The sequence below is a fragment of the Oncorhynchus mykiss genome, chromosome 14 (genome assembly GCF_013265735.2).
Source record: "Oncorhynchus mykiss isolate Arlee chromosome 14, USDA_OmykA_1.1, whole genome shotgun sequence".
Taxonomy (NCBI): Eukaryota; Metazoa; Chordata; class Actinopteri; order Salmoniformes; family Salmonidae; genus Oncorhynchus; species Oncorhynchus mykiss.
The window spans coordinates 30,169,847-30,192,549 of NC_048578.1; the positions used below are offsets into that span (position 1 = coordinate 30,169,847).

A 22,703-nucleotide genomic window follows, 5' to 3' on the forward strand; every position below is an offset into this window, starting at 1 on the left:
AAATGACATGTGGTTGATATTCCCACTAGCCCATGCCTACACCAATCAAATGCTTTGAGATAGCGAGAAATTGTGAAAAATAGTGAACGAGTGCACACTTCAGGAGAAAATGGTTTGTATTTTCATAGCTAGTGGGCCCTGAAGGTTGTGTGGAGCTAGAGGAAGATTGACTTGTGATTGGTTACTTACGCAGATGACGCGGCTGGGAGAGCCAATAGACGAACCCGGTGGAGAGATGGATGTCTCGGACAGACGTCTGTGCTGTGAAAAGAAAGAAAAGAAAGAGCAATGAGGGTAAAAAAATCTATTGATATCTGAGTTCTGTAGAGTAGAGTGATATCTGTGTTCTGTAGAGTAGAGTGATATCTGTGATCTGTAGAGTGATATCTGAGTTCTGTAGAGTAGAGTGATATCTGTGTTCTGTAGAGTGATATCTGAGTTCTGTAGAGTAGAGTGATATCTGTGGTTGTCTCACCCTGAGTCTTCTCTCTGCTCTGGCCGCCTGCTTACACAAAGGATGCCACACTTCACCACCTGACAGAGAGAGCGACAGAGAGAGAGAGACAGAGAGAGAGAGACAGAGAGAGAGACAGAGAGAGAGGGAGAGACGAGAGGGAGAGATGAGAGTCCTTGTGATGTTTATAAGTCAGTGATGCTGTGTGTGTGTGTGTGTGTGTGTGTGTGTGTGTGTGTGTTTTACCATGCAGGTACATTTCTTCTCCCTCTGTGAACATCATGTGACATCGGGCACAGCGGGCACAGGTAGGGTGGTAGTGCTTCCCCCCTGCCTGGAAAGAGAGAGAAAGAGAGAGAGACACACACAGAGAGAGACAGAGACAAAGAGACACAGAGAGAGATTCATTTCTCTATTATTTTTGTTTATAAGATGAGATAAACACTCAAATCTAAAAATAATTCAAGACAAGTGATGAACAACAACTACAACTCAATAAGACGTTTTGACTCTCGCTAGATAGCTAGCTACACAACAAAAACCTAGCTAGCTAGCTACACAACAAAAACCTAGCTAGCTAGCTACACAACGAAAACCTAGCTAGCAGGCTAACAAGCTAGCCAGAAAAATTTAGCAAGGGAAGTTAATACAACTACATTAAACGACCAAACTGAGTGAGTAAATCAAAAAGGAGCACGGACTTTAACATTAAACACATTTTCTGAGTCCATTCTCTACCGTCAAGAGGCCAAAAATGACACAACGAGGAAAGCTTTTAAACAGAAACTACTAAAGGGGAGGCCAGAAACCCTTTTCGTAGACCTCTACAAAAACGATGACGTGAGTAATCTCATCTTCCTCACTGACCAACCAAATGCATGGCACTCAGCAGTCTGCTCTCACTACCCATCCATAAAGAAAGAGGGAATCTGTATTGGGTGGAAGCTGAAAGTCAAAGAGACAGACGACCCTGACAGCACCATGATAACAAATCAACCTCCACAAGACTGGGACTGTCATGGTGCAAGGTAACATTAGGCTGTTTGAAAAATACTTTCAGACCATTAAGGAGAGAGCAGAGGACACCACCAGTGTCCCCCTGCCCCCCACCGCACACCCACAGCTGGAGGAGCCCCAGCCTGACAGCCCCAGCCTGTTTAAGTGACATTAAACACATGCTGAGTCTACTATGCTCAAATGTGATAGGCCGGGAGTCACAGTAAGATGAGCACAAGAACTCCACCCTCCTCACACTACATCCACCCAAGTGGCATGACACAAATTCTATCTTCAATGATAAACAAATCACATTTGCATAATACAAGTAAAGATTTTTTTTTTACATTGCATGTTGGAATTTACAACGATTGAAGTCCCCTGCTTTTGGGCTAAAGAGCAGAAACCCAGACTTCCTGAAATAAATGGATGATGTTGATATTGTAGTACTACAGGAAACATGGTGCAGAGGTGATGTTTCCACTGGCTGTCCACTAGGTTATAGGGAGATAATCATACCATCCACCAAATTAAAAGGAATCAGACAGGGAAAAGACTCAGTGGGAATGCTAATATGGTATAAATCTGAACTAACTCATTCAATCAAATTGATCAAAACAGGACCATTCTTAATCTGGTTAAAAAACAACAAGGAGGCTATCTTGACAGATAAAAACGTCTTCCTCTGTGCCACATACATTCCCCCGTCAGAGTCACCCTATTTCAATGAAGAGAGTTTCTCCAGTCTGGAGGGGGAGACTAGTCACGTTCAGGCCCAAGGCAACATACTGGTCTGTGGAGACCTGAATGCTAGAACAGCAGAATAACTAGACACTATTAACAGTCATGGAGACAAACACCTACCAGGAAGCAACAATCCTGGAGTACAGCTCCTGAAGCCCTGTTGAACACTGGGTCTGTACATAGTCAATGTCAGACTAAGAGGGGCCTCTTTTGGTAAGTACAGTTGAAGTCGGAAGTTTATATTCACTTAGGTTGGAGTCATTAAAACTCGTTTTTCAACCACTCCACAAATTTCTTGTTAACAAACTATAGTTTTGGCTGGTCGGTTAGGACATCTACTTTGTGCATGACAAGTAATTTTTCCAACAATTGTTTACAGACAGATTATTTCACTGTTTCACAAATCCAGTGGATCAGAAGTTTGCATACACTAAATTGACTGTGACCTTTAAACAGCTAAGATGACCTTTAAACAGCTTGGAAAATTCCAGAAAATTATGTCATGGCTTTAGAAGCTTCTGATTGGCTCAAATTATGTCAATTAGCCTATTGGAGGTGTACCTGTGGATGTATTTCAAGGCCTAACTTCAAACTCAGTGCCTCTTTGCTTGATATCATGGGAAAAATAAAGAAATCAGCCAAGACTTCAGAAAATAAATTGTAGACCTCCAAAAGTCTGGTTCATCCTTGGGAGCAATGTCCAAACGCCTGAAGGTACCACGTTCATCGGTACAAACAATAGTACGCAAGTATAAACATCATGGGACCACGCAGCCGTCATACCGCTCAGGAAGGAGACGTGTTCTGTCTCCTAGAGATGAACGTACTTTGGTGCAAAAAGTGCAAATCAATCCCAGAACAGCAGCAAAGGACCTTGTGAAGATGCTGGAGGAAACAGGTACAAAAGTATCTATATCCACAGTAAAATGAGTCCTATATCGACATAACTTGAAAGGCTGCTCAGCAAGGAAAAAGCCACTGCTCCAAAACCGCCATAAAGTTTTCAACTGCACATGGGGACAAAGATCGTACTGTTTGGCCATAATGACCATCGTTGCGTTTGGAGGAAAAAGGGGAAGGCTTGCAAGCGCGGGGGTGGCTGCATCATGTTGTGGGTGTGCTTTGCTGACATTTCACATTCTTCAAGTAAAGTGGTGATCCTAACTGAGCTAAGACAGTGAATTTTTACTAGGATTCAATGTCAAGAATTGTGAAAAACTGAGTTGAAATGTATTTGGCTAAGGTGTATGTAAACTTCCGACTTCAACTGTACACCTCATCCCTTGGCAGCAGTACTGTAGGTAACAACACATCCGCCACGCTGATCCTCAATACAGGGGACCCTCAGGGATGTGTCCTCAGTCCCTTCCTGTACACTCATGACAGCATGGCCAGGTGCGACTCCAACACCATCATCAAGTTTGCAGATGACACAACAGTGGTAGGCCTGATCACCAACAACAATGACAACAACTTCTCCCTCAACGTGATCAAGACAAAGGAGATGATTGTGGACTACAGGAAAAGGAGGACCGAGCACACCCCCATTCTCATTGACGGGGCTGAAGTGGAGCAGATTGAGAGCTTCAAGTTCCTTGGTGTCCACATCAAAGGCACAACTCGTGATTTGTAGACTTCAAGAAAGCATTTGATTCAATTTGGCACAAAGGTATTTTTATAGACTAATAGAAAGTGGCATTGGAAGGAAAACATATGATGTTATTAAATCAATGTACACTAAAAACAAATGTGCAGTTAAAATTGGCAACAAGCAAACAGACTTCTTCTCTCAGGGACGGGGAGTGAAACAGGGCTGCCCAATAAGTCCAACACTGTTGAACATCTACATTAATGAATTGACAAACACATTAGAATAATCTGCAGCACCTGGTCTCACCCTACACAACACTGAAATCAAGTGTCTGCTGTACGCAGATGACCTGGAGCTGCTGTCTCCCACTAAGGAGGGCAGCACCTAGATCATCTGCACAGGTTAATCTGCCTTTAACGGTTAATCACAGGTTCTGTCAGACCTGGGCTCTGACAGTTAACCTGAAAAAAAACCCAATACAATTATATCCAGTTGTATTAGAACACACCCAAAACAACACGTATCTAGGATTAAATATCAAGAACACAGGTAGCTTTCACATGGCTGTGAACAAGCTGAGAGACAAAGCAAGAAGAGCATTCTATGCCATTAAAAGGAACATTATAATCTAAATTCCAATCCAGAATTTGGCTCAAAATGTTCCAATCAGTAATAGAACCAATTGCTCTATATGGCAGTGAAGTATAGGGTCAACTCTCTAATAATGAATTCACCAAATGGGACAAACATCCAATTGAAATACTGCATGCAGAGTTTTGCCAGACTGTATTGCAAGAGCAAAGAAAACCTCAAAATAACGCATGTAGATCAGAACTGGGTCAACACCCCCTGCTCATTCGAATAGAAAAAAGAGACATCACATCTTACAACCATCTAAAAACAAGTGACTTCAAAACATTTCATCACACAGCCCTACAATGTCAAGAGATGAAACAAGAGAAGAGTCCCCTCAGCCAGCTGGTTCTGAGGCTCAGTTCACTAACCTAAACCAACCCCATAGAGCCTGAGAAAATCTGGCCCAACCAAATCATCACACAACAAAACAAAATATATCACCTATTGGAAAGACACCACAAAAATCGAAGTAAACGTTAATGTGATTTGGCTCTAAACAGACAGTACTTGGTGGCAGACTATCTGACCACTGTGACTGATAGAAAACTGAGGAAAACATTGACTAGGTACAGACTCAGTGAGCACAGTCTGGTAATAGAGACCTGGTCATCACAGACAAACCTGGCTGCCCAGAGAGGACAGGCTGTTCTCACTCTGACCCCGGGAAGAGGTAGAGACATGGATGCATTTCCTAATACACTGTGACAAATACTCAGATCTAAGATAATCCTTCTTTCCCAAAATTATCATTCAGTACAAAGAATTTGAAAATATAAAATACATGTATTGGGTGAAACGCCAAAATGAACCTGGAGAAGAGTCCCCTAAGCAAGCTGGTCCTGGGGCTCTGTTCACAAACACAAACACACCCCACAGCCCCAGGACAGCAGCACAATTAGACCCAACTAAATCATCAGAAAACAAAAATATAATTACTTGACACATTGGAAAGAATTAACAAAAAAAACAGAGCAAACTAGAAAGCTATTTGGCCCTAAACAGAGAGTACACAGCGGTGGAATACCAGACCACTGTGAATGAACCAAACTTAAGGAAAGCTTTGACTATGTACAGACTCAGTGAGCATAGCCTTACTATTGAGAAAGGCCGCCGTAGGCAGACATGGCTCTCAAGAGAAGACAGGCTATGTGCACACTGCCCACAAAATGAGGTGGAAACTGAGCTGCACTTCCTAACCTCCTGCCCAATGTATGACCATATTAGAGAGACATATTTCCCTCAGATTACACAGATCAACAAAGAATTTAAAAACAAACCCAATTTTGATAAACTCTCATATCTACTGGGTGAAATTCCACAGTGTGCCATCACAGCTGCAAGATTTGTGACCTGTTGCCACGAGAAAAGGGCAACCAGTGAAGAACAAACACCATTGTAAATACAACCCATATTTATGCTTATTTATTTTCCCTTGTGCACTTAAACTTAAACTTTAACTTACAACACCGTATATATACAGTGGGGAGAACAAGTATTTGATACACTGCCGATTTTGCAGGTTTTCCTACTTACAAAGCATGTAGAGGTCTGTAATTTCTATCATAGGTACACTTCAACTGTGAGAGACGGAATCTAAAACAAAAATCCAGAAAATCAAATTGTATGATTTTTAAGTAATTAACTTGCATTTTATTGCATGACATAAGTATTTGATACATCAGAAAAGCATAACTTAATATTTGGTATAGAAACCTTTGTTTGCAATTACAGAGATCATATGTTTCCTGTAGTTCTTGACCAGTCTTGCACACACTGCAGCAGGGATTTTGGCCCACTCCTCCATACAGACCTTCTCCAGATGCTTCAGGTTTCGGGGCTGTCGCTGGGCAATACGGACTTTCAGCTCCCTCCAAAGATGTTCTATTGGGTTCAGGTCTGGAGACTGGCTAGGCCACTCCAGGACCTTGAGATGTTTCTTACGGAGCCACTCCTTAGTTGCCCTGGCTGTGTGGTTCAGGTCGTTGTCATGCTGGAAGACCAAGCCACGACCCATCTTCAATGCTCTTACTGAGGGAAGGAGGTTGTTGGCCAAGATCTTGTGATACATGGCCCCATCCATCCTCCCCTCAATAGGGTACAGTCGTCCTGTCTCCTTTGCAGATAGTTAATCGTCCTAATCGTCATTTAACAGTGGTCACCAGTGGTCTCCTACTTAATGGTAGCTTATCATCCTAATTGTCAGTTAACAGTGGTCTCCTACTTAATGGTAGCTTATCATCCTAATTGTCAGTTAACAGTGGTCACCAGTGGTCTCCTACTTAATGATAGCTAATCATCCTAATTGTCAGTTAACAGTGGTCACCAGTGGGCTCCTACTTAATGATAGCTAATCATCCTAATCGTCAGTTACCAGTGGTCTCCTACTTAATGATAGCTAATCATCCTAATCGTCAGTTACAAGTGGTCTCCTATTTAATGATAGCTAATCATCCTAATCGTCAGTTACCAGTGGTCTCCTACTTAATGATAGCTAATCATCCTAATCGTCAGTTACGAGTGGTCTCCTACTTAAAGGTAGCTTATCATCCTACTCGTCAGTTAACAGTGGCCACCAGTGGTCTCCTACTTAATGATAGCTAATCATCCTAATCGTCAGTTACAAGTGGTCTCCTATTTAATAATAGCTAATCATCCTAATCGTCAGTTACCAGTGGTCTCCTATTTAATGATAGCTTATCATCCTAATCGTCAATTACCAGTGGTCTCCTACTTAATGATAGCTAATCATCCTAATCGTCAGTTACCAGTGGACTCCTACTTAATGATAGCTAATCATCCTAATCGTCAGTTACAAGTGGTCTCCTACTTAATGATAGCTAATCATCCTAATCGTCAGTTACCAGTGGTCTCCTACTTAATGATAGCTTATCATCCTAATCGTCAGTTACCAGTGGCCTCCTACTTAATGATAGCTAATCATCCTAATCGTCAATTACCAGTGGTCTCCTATTTAATGATTGCTTATTAGTGGGATAATAATGATGGTTCTCATAACGACCCTCTTTTCAACAGCTCCTACTATGAGGATTCCTCCCAAATGGCACCCTATTCCTAGGTAGTGAACTAGGACCCATAGGGCTCTAGTCAAAAGTACGACACTATGTTGGGAAAAGGGTGCCATTTGGGACATAGCATGAGCTCTGCCTTCCTACAGTAATTAGCACAACAATCCCTCTGGGTCACCTAAAGACATTATAAAGAGAGGGTGAGGCAGGTGAGGAGGTGTCAGAGAGAGAGATGGAGGGAGGGAGAAAGAGAGAGATGAGATGTAGAGCGTGTATTTGAAATAATGAGTGTGTATGTGTGTGTGAGAGATAGCGAGAGATTGCCTAAGCTGCATGTAATGTGAGGTTCCTGTACAGATCAGTGTAATGTTAATTTCCTCTACAGATCAGTGTAATGTTCATTTCCTCTACAGATCAGTATAATGTTCATTTCCTCTACAGATCAGTGTAATGTTCATTCCCTCTACAGAACAGTATAAAGTTCATTTCCTCTACAGATCAGTTCATTTCCTCTACAGATCAGTTCATTTCCTCTACAGATCAGTGTAATGTTAATTTCCTCTACAGATCAGTGTAATGTTAATTTCCTCTACAGATCAGTGTAATGTTCATTTCCTCTACAGATCAGTGTAATGTTCATTTCCTCTACAGAACAGTATAAAGTTAATTTCATCTACAGATCAGTTCATTTCCTCTACAGATCAGTGTAATGTTAATTTCCTCTACAGATCAGTGTAATGTTCATTTCCTCTACAGATCAGTATAATGTTAATTTCCTCTACAGATCAGTGTAATGTTCATTTCCTCTACAGATCAGTTCATTTCCTCTACAGATCAGTGTAATGTTAATTTCCTCTACAGATCAGTGTAATGTTAATTTCCTCTACAGATCAGTGTAATGTTCATTTCCTCTACAGATCAGTGTAATGTTCATTTCCTCTACAGATCAGTGTAATGTTCATTTCCTCTACAGGTCAGTTAATTTCCTCTACAGATCAGTTAATTTCCTCTACAGATCAGTGTAATGTTCATTTCCTCTACAGATCAGTGTAATGTTCATTTCCTCTACAGATCAGTGTAATGTTAATTTACTCTACAGATCAGTGTAATGTTCATTTCCTCTACAGATCAGTGCTTCCTCTGTCAGTCTCAGGTGGCAACTGGGAATAACTGGTAATATTGACAACTCATGTTAAAAGACACCACCAGCTTTCATATGTTCTCATGTTCTGAGCAAGGAACTTAAACGTTAGCTTTTTTACATGGCACATATTGCACTTTTACTTTCTTCTCCAACACTGTGTTTTTGCATTATTTAAACCAAATTGAACATGTTTTCTTATTTATTTGAGGCTAAATTTATTTTATTTATGTAATATATTAAGTTAAAATAAAAGTGTTTATTGTTAATTTTGTATTGTTGTAATTGTCATTAATTACAAATATATATAAAAATCGGCCGATTAATCAGACGCACGAAACACGCACACGCAGGGCAGCAGATGAAGCCAGGCATGTTGCAGAAGCTGTTAATAACCCAGAGAGAGACTGATGGAGAGGAGAGGTGAGAGGAGGAGAGGATAGTATAGGTCCCCAGGGGGAGTGTGTATGAGTGCTCACCTCCAGTACCCGTCCACTGATGTATCTGCTGCACGTCTCACACTTAACCCCAAACTGGGCGTGGTAGTCAGACTCACAGTACGGCACGTTGTCCCTGAAACACAAAGGGTTAAAATGTGTTATTTCATAGTTTTGATGTCTTCACTATTATTCCAAAATGTATAAAGTAGTAAAAATAAAGAATGTCTGTACGTGTGTGTGTGTGTGTGTGTGTGTGTGTGTGTACTGACTTGCTGATGTATTCCCCAGTGAGGACCATGTTGCAGGTTTGACACTTGAAGCAGCTGACATGCCACTGTTTCTCCAATGCCAGCAGAGACTGTCCCTGTTTTATATCCTCTCCACACCCTGAACAGTCTGGAGAGAGGGAGGAGGGCGATGGGGAGAGGGAGGTGGAGAGGATGAGGGAGGGGGGAGAGAAGGGGACAGGGAGGTGGGGAGAGAGGGAGAGAGAGGGGGGAGACACGAAGAGAGGAGGGAGAGTGGAGGGGGAGGACGAGGGGTGGGGAAAGAGGTGAAGAAAAGTGGTGAGAATTAGGGGGATAAGTGAAAAGAAGCGAGAGGGGGACAAACCTGAGGGGCTAATGTATCTATACCCAACAATGTGTGTGTCAACTCAGTGTATCAGCCCTATACCTGCAGACCCCTAAATGGGTCTGGTCTAGGGGTTGGTTTATGATTGATACACCCTAAAGGGGTGTGGTGGAGGAATAGGGGTTGGTTCTTGATTGGGTCACTCTAAAGGGGTGTAGTCTCGGGGTTAGTTCTAGATTGTCACCCTAAAGGGGTGTGGTTTAGGGGTTGATTCTAGATTGGGTCATACAAAATGGGTGTGGTCTAGAGGTTAGTTCTAGATTGGTTCCAAGTAGAGTTCCTCACAGATCCACCAGTACCTGAATACCCTAGACCTGATCCGAGACCTGAGCGGGTCTGAATCCAGAATTCAAATTAATGTCACAGGTCTAGGTCAGGTCTGATATGATTGTCACGGGTCTCGGGTAAGTGTAATTTAACACAGATCCGAATGCGACTGCTGCAGTAGAGAGAGAAAGCAATTGTATAATTTATGCTCCTGCTCTTCACGAGAGTGGAGCGTGGTGCGTGTAGCTAGTTATAGCTTAACTAGCTTCTCGTTCCGGTTTGATGCAGTCCAAGACAAGTACTACATAATCAACGTGGACGATAAATAACCTAGCTATTGCAGCTATTATTCTACTATAGCGTGAGTCAGGTTGGTTGGTTGCTGTCTTCCATCTTTCCCTTCCTCCTCCCTGCTCCCCATGTCAGTTGCTCACAGTACAGCCCCTCCCCCACTTGCTAGAATGGCATCTCTCTCCCTCCTCTCATGCTTTATCAGCTCCAGTTAACCAAGTAGCTTAAAAAAGGACTTTTCTGCTGCTTCCCTCACTAGGACTGGGCCTGGACCCGACCAGGTCTACATGGGACAGTCTAGTTGTCCTCGGGTCCATCAGAACGGGTTTCTATATTAAAAAATAAATATATGCATACATTGGGTCCGGGAGGGAATACTCCAGGTCCATTTTGGACCCGTGAAGACCTCCAGATCCAAGTCTCGAGGTCATGAGGGCGGGACTTACGGCTGGGTCCATGGATCTTGATTGGTTCGTTGGAGGTGACGAGTGTGTGAGAACACTGTTGACACACACAGTCCTTCCCACTAAACGTCACTCTGTCTCCGATAGGGAACGGCTTCCTGAACGGGGGAGATACACACGGATTAAATACACATTTGCGTACACATCCACAAGCATGCACACACACACACACACACACACACACACACACACACACACACACACACACACACACACACACACACACACACACACACACACACACACACACACACACAAATGGTTTCACTGTGACTGAGGAAATAAACTCTAAAGCCCAGCTTTAGATACATGCAGGAATAACCCCTTACTTTAGGTGTGTATATTTGATGTGTGAGAGCAGGTATCATGTCTTTGGTTGTGAGGAAGATGTGAGGAAGATGTCATTGGATGGTCTACAGAATGTTAGTGTGCTGTCAGGCAGAGGAGGAGAACACGGTTTGGATGGCCTACAGAATGTTAGTGTGCTGTCAGGCAGAGGAGGAGAACACGGTTTGGATGGCCTACAGAATGTTAGTGTGCTGTCAGGCATGTACAGAGAACACGGTTTGGATGGCCTACAGAATGTTAGTGTGCTGTCAGGCATGTACAGAGAACACGGTTTGGATGGCCTACAGAATGTTAGTGTGCTGTCAGGCAGAGGAGGAGAACACGGTTTGGATGGCCTACAGAATGTTAGTGTGGAGGAGGAGGAGTAGACTAGAGGAGGATAATAAGGAAGAGACTAGAGGATAAGGATGAGGAGTAGACTAGAGGAGGAGGATGAGAAGTAGACTAGAGGAGGAGGATGAGACTAGAGGAGGAGGATGAGAAGTAGACTAGAGGATGATGAGGAGTAGACTAGAGGAGGAGGAGGAGGATGAGACTAGAGGAGGAGGAGGAGGAGGAGGAGACTAGAGGAGGATAATAAGGACGAGACTAGAGGAGGATGAGGAGTGGACAAGAGGAGGAGGATGAGAAGTAGACTAGAGGAGGAGGATGAGACTAGAGTAGGAGGATGAGAAGTAGACTAGAGGAGGATGAGGAGTAGACTAGAGGAGGAGGAGGAGGATGAGACTAGAGGAGGAGGAGGAGGAGGAGGAGACTAGAGGAGGATGATGAGAAGTAGACTGGAGGAGGAGGAGGAGGAGGAGTAGACTAGAGGATAAGGATGAGGAGTAGACTGGAGGAGGAGGATGAGAAGTAGACTGAAGGAGGAGGAGGAGTAGACTAGAGGAGGATGATGAGGAGTAGACAAGAGGAGGAGGATGAGAAGTAGACTGAAGGAGGAGGAGGAGTAGACTAGAGGAGGAGGATGAGAAGTAGACTGGAGGAGGAGGAGGAGGAGGAGGAGTAGACTAGAGGAGGAGGAAGAGGAGTACACTAGAGGAGGAGGAGGAGACTACAGGAGGAGGAAGAGGAGTAGACTAGAGGAGGATGAGGAGGAAGAGAAGTAGACTAGAGGAGGAGGATGAGAAGTAGACTAGAGGAGGAGGAAGAGAAGTAGACTAGAGGAGGAGGATGAGAAGTAACCTAGAGAAGGATGATGAGGAGTAGACTAGAGGAGGAGGAAGAGGAGAAGACTAAAGGAGGAAGATGAGGAGTAGCCTAGAGGAAGATGAGGAGTAGACTAGAGGAGGAGGAAGAGTAGACTATAGGAGGAGGAGGAGTAGTAGACTAGAGGAGGAGGAGGAGGAGTAGACTAGAGGAGGAGTATGAGGAGTAGACTACAGGAGGAGTATGAGGAGTAGACTAGAGGAGGAGGATGAGGAGTAGACTAGAGGAGGAGGAAGAGTAGATTAGAGGAGGAGGATGAGGAGTAGACTAGAGGAGGAGGATGAGGAGTAGACAAGAGGAGGAGGATGAGGAGTAGACTAGAGGAGGATGAGGAGTAGACTAGAGGAGGAGGAGGAGCATCAGACTAGAGGAGGAGGAGGAGGAGGAGACTAGAGGAGGATGATGAGAAGTAGACTGGAGGAGGAGGAGGAGGAGTAGACTAGAGGATGAGGATGAGGAGTAGACTAGAGGAGGAGGAAGAGTAGACTAGAGGAGGAGGATGAGGAGTAGACTAGAGGAGGAGGATGAGGAGTAGACAAGAGGAGGAGGAAGAGTAGATTAGAGGAGGAGGATGAGGAGTAGACTAGAGGAGGAGGATGAGGAGTAGACAAGAGGAGGAGGAAGAGTAGATTAGAGGAGGAGGATGAGGAGTAGACTAGAGGAGGAGGAAGAGTAGACTAGAGGAGGAGGATGAGGAGTAGACTAGAGGAGGAGGAAGAGTAGATTAGAGGAGGAGGATGAGGAGTAGACTAGAGGAGGAGGATGAGGAGTAGACAAGAGGAGGAGGATGAGGAGGAGGAGACTAGAGGAGGATGATGAGAAGTAGACTGGAGGAGGAGGATGAGAAGTAGACTAGAGGAGGATGATGAGGAGTAGACAAGAGGAGGAGGATGAGAAGTAGACTGAAGGAGGAGGAGGGGTAGACTAGAGGAGGAGGATGAGAAGTAGACTGGAGGAGGAGGAGGAGGAGGAGGAGGAGGAGTAGACTAGAGGAGGAGGAAGAGGAGTACACTAGAGGAGGAGGAGGACACTACAGGAGGAGGAAGAGGAGTAGACTAGAGGAGGAGGATGAGGAGGAAGAGAAGTAGACTAGAGGAGGAGGATGAGAAGTAACCTAGAGAAGGATGATGAGGAGTAGACTAGAGGAGGAGGAAGAGGAGAAGACTAGAGGAGGAGGAGGAGGAGGAGACTAGAGGAGGAGGATGAGGAGTAGAATAGAGGAGGAGGATGAGAAGTAGACTAGAGGAGGAGGAAGAGGAGAATACTAGAGGAGGAGGAGGAGGAGACTAGAGGAGGAGGATGAGGAGACTAGAGGAGGAGGAAGAGGAGAAGACTAGAGGAGGAGGAGGAGGAGACTAGAGGAGGAGGATGAGAAGTAGATTAGAGGAGGATGAGGAGGAGTAGACTAGAGGGGGAGGATGAGGAGAAGACTAAAGGAGGAAGATGAGGAGTAGACTAGAGGTAGATGAGGAGAAGTAGCCTAGAGGAAGATGAGGAGTAGACTAGAGGAGGTGGAAGAGTAGACTAGAGGAGGAGGAGGAGTAGACTAGAGGAGGAGGAGGAGGAGTAGACTAGAGGAGGAGGAGGAGGAGTAGACTAGAGGAGGAGGAGGAGGAGTAGACTAGAGGAGGAGTATGAGGAGTAGACTAGAGGAGGAGGATGAGGAGTAGACTAGAGGAGGAGGAAGAGTAGATTAGAGGAGGAGGATGAGGAGTAGACTAGAGGAGGAGGATGAGGAATAGACTAGAGGATGAGGAAGAGTAGACTAGAGGAGGAAGAGGAGGAGTAGACTAGAGGAAGAGGAGGAGGAGGAGTAGACAAGAGGAGGAGGAGGAAGAGGAGTAGACTAGAGGAGGAGGAAGAGGAGTAGACTAGAGGAGGAGGAGGAGGAGTAGACTAGAGGAGGAGGAAGAGGAGAAGACTAGAGGAGGAGGATGAGGAGTAGCCCAGAGGTGGAGGATGAGGAGTAGACTAGAGGAGGAGGAAGAGGAGAAGACTAGAGGAGGAGGATGAGGAGTAGCCCAGAGGTGGAAGATGAGGAGGAGACTAGAGGAGGAGGATGCGGAGTAGACTAGAGGAGGAGGATGAGGAGTAGACTAGAGGAGGAGGAAGAGGAGTCGACTAGAGGAGGAGGATGAGAAGGAGCCTAGAGGAGGATGATGAGGAGTAGACTACAGGGGGAGCAGACTAGAGGATGAGGATGAGTAGACTAGAGGAGGAGGATGAGAAGTAGACTAGAGGAGGAGGATGACGAGTCGACTAGAGGAGGAGGATGAGGAGTAGACTAGAGGAGGAGTAGACTAGAGGAGGAGGAGGAGTAGACTAGAGGAGGAGGATGAGAAGTAGACTAGAGGAGGGGGAAGATGAGTAGACTAGAGGAGGAGGAGGAAGAGTAGACTAGAGGCGGAGGAGGAGTAGACGAGAGGAGGATGAGGAGTAGACTAGAGGAGGAGGATGAGAAGTAGACAAGAGGAGGAGGATGAGAAGTAGACTAGAGGAGGAGGATGAGAAGTAGACTAGAGGAGGATGAGAAGTAGACTAGAAGAGGAGGATGAGAAGTAGACTAGAGGAGCAGGATGAGAAGTAGACTAGAGGAGGAGGATGAGAAGTAGACTAGAGGAGGATGAGAAGTAGACTAGAAGAGGAGGATGAGAAGTAGACTAGAGGAGCAGGATGAGGAGTAAAATAGAGGGGGATGATGAGAAGTAGACTAGAGGAGGATGATGAGGAGTACACTAGAGAAGGAGGAGGAGGAGTAGACTAGAGGAGGATGAGAAGTAGATGAGAGGAGGAGGAGGAGTAGACTAGAGGAGGATAATAAGGAAGAGACTAGAGGAGGAGGATGAGGAGTAGACTAGAGGGGGAGGATGAGGAGTAGACTAGAGGAGGAGGAGGAGGAGAAGACTAGAGGAGTAGTAGTAGACTAGAGGAGTAGTAGACTAGAGTAGTAGTAGACTAGAGGAGTAGTAGTAGACTAGAGGAGTAGTAATAGACTAGAGGAGTAGTAATAGACTAGAGGAGTAGTAGTAGACTAGAGGAGTAGTAGTAGACTAGAGGAGTAGTAGTAGACTAGAGGAGTAGTAGTAGTAGACTAGAGGAGTAGTAGTAGAAGAGGAGTAGTAGTAGACTAGAGGAGTAGTAGTAGACTAGAGGAGTAGTAGTAGACTAGAGGAGTAGTAGACTAGAGGAGTAGTAGTAGACTAGAGGAGTAGTAATAGACTAGAGGAGTAGTAGTAGACTAGAGGAGTAGTAGTAGACTAGAGGAGTAGTAGTAGACTAGAGGAGTAGTAGTAGACTAGAGGAGTAGTAGTAGACTAGAGGAGTAGTAGTAGACTAGAGGAGTAGTAGACTAGAGGAGTAGTAGTAGTAGAGGAGTAGAGTAGTAGACTAGAGGAGTAGTAGTAGACTAGAGGAGTAGTAGTAGACTAGAGGAGTAGTAGTAGACTAGAGGAGTAGTAGTAGACTAGAGGAGTAGTAGTAGACTAGAGGAGTAGTAGTAGACTAGAGGAGTAGTAGACTAGAGGAGTAGTAGTAGACTAGAGGAGTAGTCGTGGACTAGAGGAGTAGTAGTAGACTAGAGGAGTAGTAGTAGACTAGAGGAGTAGTAGTAGACTAGAGGAGTAGTAGACTAGAGGAGTAGTAGACTAGAGGAGTAATAGACTAGAGGAGTAGTAGACTAGAGGAGTAGTAGAAGACTAGAGGAGTAGTAGAAGACTAGAGGAGTAGTAGTAGACTAGAGGAGTAGTAGTAGACTAGAGGAGTAGTAGTAGACTAGAGGAGTAGTAGACTAAAGGATTAGTAGCCTAGAGGAGTAGTAGACTAGAGGAGTAGTAGACTAGAGGAGTAGTAGTAGACTAGAGGAGTAGTAATAGACTAGAGGAGTAGTAGTAGACTAGAGGAGTAGTAGTAGACTAGAGGAGTAGTAGTAGACTAGAGGAGTAGTAGTAGACTAGAGGAGTAGTAGTAGACTAGAGGAGTAGTAGTAGACTAGAGGAGTAGTAGTAGACTAGAGGAGTAGTAGTACACTAGAGGAGTAGTAGTAGACTAGAGGAGTAGTAGTAGACTAGAGGAGTAGTAGTAGACTAGAGGAGTAGTAGTAGACTAGAGGAGTAGTAGTAGACTAGAGGAGTAGTAGACTAGAGGAGTAGTAGTAGACTAGAGGAGTAGTAGTAGACTAGAGGAATAGTAGTAGACTAGAGGAGTAGTAGTACACTAGAGGAGTAGTAGTAGACTAGAGGAGTAGTAATAGACTAGAGGAGTAGTAGTAGACTAGAGGAGTAGTAGTAGAGGAGTAGTAGTAGACTAGAGCAGTAGTAGTAGACTAGAGGAGTAGTAGTAGACTAGAGGAGTAGTAGTAGACTAGAGGAGTAGTAGACTAGAGGAGTAGTAGGTGACTAGAGGAGTAGTAGTAGACTAGAGGAGTAGTAGTAGACTAGAGGAGTAGTAGTAGATTAGAGGAGTAGTAGTAGACTAGAGGAGTAGTAGTAGACTAGAGGAGTAGTAGTAGTAGAGGAGTAGTAGTAGACTAGAGGAGTAGTAGTAGACTAGAGGAGTAGTAGTAGTAGAGGAGTAATAGTAGACTAGAGGAGTAGTAGTAGTAGAGGAGTAGTAGTAGACTAGAGGAGTAGTAGTAGACTAGAGGAGTAGTAGTAGACTAGAGGAGTAGTAGTAGTAGAGGAGTAGTAGTAGACTAGAGGAGTAGTAGTAGACTAGAGGAGTAGTAGTAGACTAGAGGAGTAGTAGTAGACTAGAGGAGTAGTAGACTAGAGGAGTAGTAGTAGACTAGAGGAGTAGTAGTAGACTAGAGGAGTAGTAGTAGACTAGAGGAGTAGTAATAGACTAGAGGAGTAGTAGACTAGAGGAGTAGTAGTAGACTAGACGAGTAGTAATAGACTAGAGGAGTAGTAGTAGACTAGAGGAGTAGTAGTAGACTAGAGGAGTAGTAGTAGACTAGAGGGAGTAGTAGTATACTAGAGGAGTAGTAGTATACTAGAGGAGTAGTAGTAGACTAGAGGAGTAGTAGTAGACTAGAGGAGTAGTAGTAGTTTGGAGGAGTAATAGAATAGAGGAGTAGTAGTAGACTAGAGGAGTAGTAGTAGACTAGAGGAGTAGTAATAGACTAGAGGAGTAGTAGACTAGAGGAGTAGTAGTAGACTAGAGGAGTAGTAGTAGACTAGAGGAGTAGTAGTAGACTAGAGGAGTAGTAGTAGACTAGAGGAGTAGTAGACTAGAGGAGTAGTAGTAGACTAGAGGAGTAGTAGTAGACTAGAGGAGTAGTAATAGACTAGAGGAGTAGTAGACTTAGAGGAGTAGTAGTAGACTAGAGGAGTAGTAGTAGACTAGAGGAGTAGTAGTAGACTAGAGGAGTAGTAGTAGACTAGAGGAGTAGTAGACTAGAGGAGTAGTAGTAGTAGAGGAGTAGAGTAGTAGACTAGAGGAGTAGTAGTAGACTAGAGGAGTAGTAGTAGACTAGAGGAGTAGTAGTAGACTAGAGGAGTAGTAGTAGACTAGAGGAGTAGTAGTAGACTAGAGGAGTAGTAGTAGACTAGAGGAGTAGTAGACTAGAGGAGTAGTAGACTAGAGGAGTAGTAGTAGACTAGAGGAGTAGTCGTGGACTAGAGGAGTAGTAGTAGACTAGAGGAGTAGTAGTAGACTAGAGGAGTAGTAGTAGACTAGAGGAGTAGTAGACTAGAGGAGTAGTAGACTAGAGGAGTAATAGACTAGAGGAGTAGTAGACTAGAGGAGTAGTAGAAGACTAGAGGAGTAGTAGAAGACTAGAGGAGTAGTAGTAGACTAGAGGAGTAGTAGTAGACTAGAGGAGTAGTAGTAGACTAGAGGAGTAGTAGACTAAAGGATTAGTAGCCTAGAGGAGTAGTAGACTAGAGGAGTAGTAGACTAGAGGAGTAGTAGTAGACTAGAGGAGTAGTAATAGACTAGAGGAGTAGTAGTAGACTAGAGGAGTAGTAGTAGACTAGAGGAGTAGTAGTAGACTAGAGGAGTAGTAGTAGACTAGAGGAGTAGTAGTAGACTAGAGGAGTAGTAGTAGACTAGAGGAGTAGTAGTACACTAGAGGAGTAGTAGTACACTAGAGGAGTAGTAGTAGACTAGAGGAGTAGTAGTAGACTAGAGGAGTAGTAGTAGACTAGAGGAGTAGTAGTAGACTAGAGGAGTAGTAGTAGACTAGAGGAGTAGTAGTAGACTAGAGGAGTAGTAGACTAGAGGAGTAGTAGTAGACTAGAGGAGTAGTAGTACACTAGAGGAGTAGTAGTAGACTAGAGGAGTAGTAATAGACTAGAGGAGTAGTAGTAGACTAGAGGAGTAGTAGTAGACTAGAGGAGTAGTAGACTAGAGGAGTAGTAGTAGACTAGAGGAGTAGTAGTAGACTAGAGGAATAGTAGTAGACTAGAGGAGTAGTAGTACACTAGAGGAGTAGTAGTAGACTAGAGGAGTAGTAATAGACTAGAGGAGTAGTAGTAGACTAGAGGAGTAGTAGTAGAGGAGTAGTAGTAGTAGAGGAGTAGTAGTAGACTAGAGCAGTAGTAGTAGACTAGAGGAGTAGTAGTAGACTAGAGGAGTAGTAGTAGACTAGAGGAGTAGTAGACTAGAGGAGTAGTAGGTGACTAGAGGAGTAGTAGTAGACTAGAGGAGTAGTAGTAGACTAGAGGAGTAGTAGTAGATTAGAGGAGTAGTAGTAGACTAGAGGAGTAGTAGTAGACTAGAGGAGTAGTAGTAGTAGAGGAGTAGTAGTAGACTAGAGGAGTAGTAGTAGACTAGAGGAGTAGTAGTAGTAGAGGAGTAATAGTAGACTAGAGGAGTAGTAGTAGTAGAGGAGTAGTAGTAGACTAGAGGAGTAGTAGTAGACTAGAGGAGTAGTAGTAGACTAGAGGAGTAGTAGTAGTAGAGGAGTAGTAGTAGACTAGAGGAGTAGTAGTAGACTAGAGGAGTAGTAGTAGACTAGAGGAGTAGTAGTAGACTAGAGGAGTAGTAGACTAGAGGAGTAGTAGTAGACTAGAGGAGTAGTAGTAGACTAGAGGAGTAGTAGTAGACTAGAGGAGTAGTAATAGACTAGAGGAGTAGTAGACTAGAGGAGTAGTAGTAGACTAGACGAGTAGTAATAGACTAGAGGAGTAGTAGTAGACTAGAGGAGTAGTAGTAGACTAGAGGAGTAGTAGTAGACTAGAGGAGTAGTAGTATACTAGAGGAGTAGTAGTATACTAGAGGAGTAGTAGTAGACTAGAGGAGTAGTAGTAGACTAGAGGAGTAGTAGTAGTTTGGAGGAGTAATAGAATAGAGGAGTAGTAGTAGACTAGAGGAGTAGTAGTAGACTAGAGGAGTAGTAATAGACTAGAGGAGTAGTAGACTAGAGGAGTAGTAGTAGACTAGAGGAGTAGTAGTAGACTAGAGGAGTAGTAGTAGACTAGAGAAGTAGTAGTAGACTAGAGGAGTAGTAGACTAGAGGAGTAGTAGTAGTAGAGGAGTAGAGTAGTAGACTAGAGGAGTAGTAGTAGACTAGAGGAATAGTAGTAGACTAGAGGAGTAGTAGTACACTAGAGGAGTAGTAGTAGACTAGAGGAGTAGTAATAGACTAGAGGAGTAGTAGTAGACTAGAGGAGTAGTAGTAGAGGAGTAGTAGTAGTAGAGGAGTAGTAGTAGACTAGAGCAGTAGTAGTAGACTAGAGGAGTAGTAGTAGACTAGAGGAGTAGTAGTAGACTAGAGGAGTAGTAGACTAGAGGAGTAGTAGGTGACTAGAGGAGTAGTAGTAGACTAGAGGAGTAGTAGTAGACTAGAGGAGTAGTAGTAGATTAGAGGAGTAGTAGTAGACTAGAGGAGTAGTAGTAGACTAGAGGAGTAGTAGACTAAAGGATTAGTAGACTAGAGGAGTAGTAGTAGACTAGAGGAGTAGTAGTAGACTAGAGGAGTAGTAGTAGACTAGAGGAGTAGTAATAGACTAGAGGAGTAGTAGTAGACTAGAGGAGTAGTAGTAGACTAGAGGAGTAGTAGTAGACTAGAGGAGTAGTAGTAGACTAGAGGAGTAGTAGTAGACTAGAGGAGTAGTAGTAGACTAGAGGAGTAGTAGACTAGAGGAGTAGTAGTAGACTAGAGGAGTAGTCGTGGACTAGAGGAGTAGTAGTAGACTAGAGGAGTAGTAGTAGACTAGAGGAGTAGTAGTAGACTAGAGGAGTAGTAGACTAGAGGAGTAGTAGACTAGAGGAGTAATAGACTAGAGGAGTAGTAGACTAGAGGAGTAGTAGAAGACTAGAGGAGTAGTAGAAGACTAGAGGAGTAGTAGTAGACTAGAGGAGTAGTAGTAGACTAGAGGAGTAGTAGTAGACTAGAGGAGTAGTAGACTAAAGGATTAGTAGCCTAGAGGAGTAGTAGACTAGAGGAGTAGTAGACTAGAGGAGTAGTAGTAGACTAGAGGAGTAGTAATAGACTAGAGGAGTAGTAGTAGACTAGAGGAGTAGTAGTAGACTAGAGGAGTAGTAGTAGACTAGAGGAGTAGTAGTAGACTAGAGGAGTAGTAGTAGACTAGAGGAGTAGTAGTAGACTAGAGGAGTAGTAGTAGACTAGAGGAGTAGTAGTAGACTAGAGGAGTAGTAGTAGACTAGAGGAGTAGTAGTAGACTAGAGGAGTAGTAGTAGACTAGAGGAGTAGTAGTAGACTAGAGGAGTAGTAGTAGACTAGAGGAGTAGTAGACTAGAGGAGTAGTAGTAGACTAGAGGAGTAGTAGTAGACTAGAGGAATAGTAGTAGACTAGAGGAGTAGTAGTACACTAGAGGAGTAGTAGTAGACTAGAGGAGTAGTAATAGACTAGAGGAGTAGTAGTAGACTAGAGGAGTAGTAGTAGAGGAGTAGTAGTAGTAGAGGAGTAGTAGTAGACTAGAGCAGTAGTAGTAGACTAGAGGAGTAGTAGTAGACTAGAGGAGTAGTAGTAGACTAGAGGAGTAGTAGACTAGAGGAGTAGTAGGTGACTAGAGGAGTAGTAGTAGACTAGAGGAGTAGTAGTAGACTAGAGGAGTAGTAGTAGATTAGAGGAGTAGTAGTAGACTAGAGGAGTAGTAGTAGACTAGAGGAGTAGTAGTAGTAGAGGAGTAGTAGTAGACTAGAGGAGTAGTAGTAGACTAGAGGAGTAGTAGTAGTAGAGGAGTAATAGTAGACTAGAGGAGTAGTAGTAGTAGAGGAGTAGTAGTAGACTAGAGGAGTAGTAGTAGACTAGAGGAGTAGTAGTAGACTAGAGGAGTAGTAGTAGTAGAGGAGTAGTAGTAGACTAGAGGAGTAGTAGTAGACTAGAGGAGTAGTAGTAGACTAGAGGAGTAGTAGACTAGAGGAGTAGTAGTAGACTAGAGGAGTAGTAGTAGACTAGAGGAGTAGTAGTAGACTAGAGGAGTAGTAATAGACTAGAGGAGTAGTAGACTAGAGGAGTAGTAGTAGACTAGACGAGTAGTAATAGACTAGAGGAGTAGTAGTAGACTAGAGGAGTAGTAGTAGACTAGAGGAGTAGTAGTAGACTAGAGGAGTAGTAGTATACTAGAGGAGTAGTAGTATACTAGAGGAGTAGTAGTAGACTAGAGGAGTAGTAGTAGACTAGAGGAGTAGTAGTAGTTTGGAGGAGTAATAGAATAGAGGAGTAGTAGTAGACTAGAGGAGTAGTAGTAGACTAGAGGAGTAGTAATAGACTAGAGGAGTAGTAGACTAGAGGAGTAGTAGTAGACTAGAGGAGTAGTAGTAGACTAGAGGAGTAGTAGTAGACTAGAGGAGTAGTAGTAGTTTAGAGGAGTAGTAGACTAGAGGAGTAGTAGACTAGAGGAGTAGTAGTAGACTAGAGGAGTAGTAGTAGACTAGAGGAGTAGTAGTATACTAGAGGAGTAGTAGTAGACTAGAGGAGTAGTAGTAGACTAGAGGAGTAGTAGTAGACTAGAGGAGTAGTAGTAGACTAGAGGAGTAGTAGTATACTAGAGGAGTAGTAGTAGACTAGAGGAGTAGTAGTAGACTAGAGGAGTAGTAATAGACTAGAGGAGTAGTAGTAGACTAGAGGAGTAGTAGTAGACTAGAGGAGTAGTAGTAGTAGAGGAGTAGTAGTAGACTAGAGGAGTAGTAGTAGACTAGAGGAGTAGTAGTAGACTAGAGGAGTAGTAGACTAGAGGAGTAGTAGTAGACTAGAGGAGTAGTAGTAGACTAGAGGAGTAGTAGTAGACTAGAGGAGTAGTAGTAGACTAGAGGAGTAGTAGTAGACTAGAGGAGTAGTAATAGACTAGAGGAGTAGTAGTAGACTAGAGGAGTAGTAATAGACTAGAGGAGTAGTAGTAGACTAGAGGAGTAGTAGTAGACTAGAGGAGTAGTAGTAGACTAGAGGAGTAGTAGACAAGAGGAGTAGTAGTAGACTAGAGGAGTAGTAGACTAGAGGAGTAGTAGACTAGAGGAGTAGTAATAGACTAGAGGAGTAGTAGTAGACTAGAGGAGTAGT

General features: G+C 43.7%; 1 protein-coding gene across 4 annotated transcripts in view; it reads right to left on the bottom strand.

The window, feature by feature from the left end:
• Positions 1-22,703, bottom strand: part of LOC110487772 (actin-binding LIM protein 3) — a 127,886-nt gene that overhangs the window by 26,065 nt on the left and 79,118 nt on the right. For all 4 annotated transcript variants that reach the window (XM_036943288.1, XM_036943287.1, XM_036943286.1 and 1 more), the window contains exons 4-9: positions 10,666-10,781; positions 9,298-9,424; positions 9,068-9,161; positions 701-788; positions 476-534; positions 190-261 (exon numbers count right to left, since the gene is read on the bottom strand). In XM_036943288.1, coding sequence (XP_036799183.1) covers positions 190-261; positions 476-534; positions 701-788; positions 9,068-9,161; positions 9,298-9,424; positions 10,666-10,781 — 556 coding nt within the window. The remainder of the gene's footprint in view (positions 1-189; positions 262-475; positions 535-700; positions 789-9,067; positions 9,162-9,297; positions 9,425-10,665; positions 10,782-22,703) is intronic.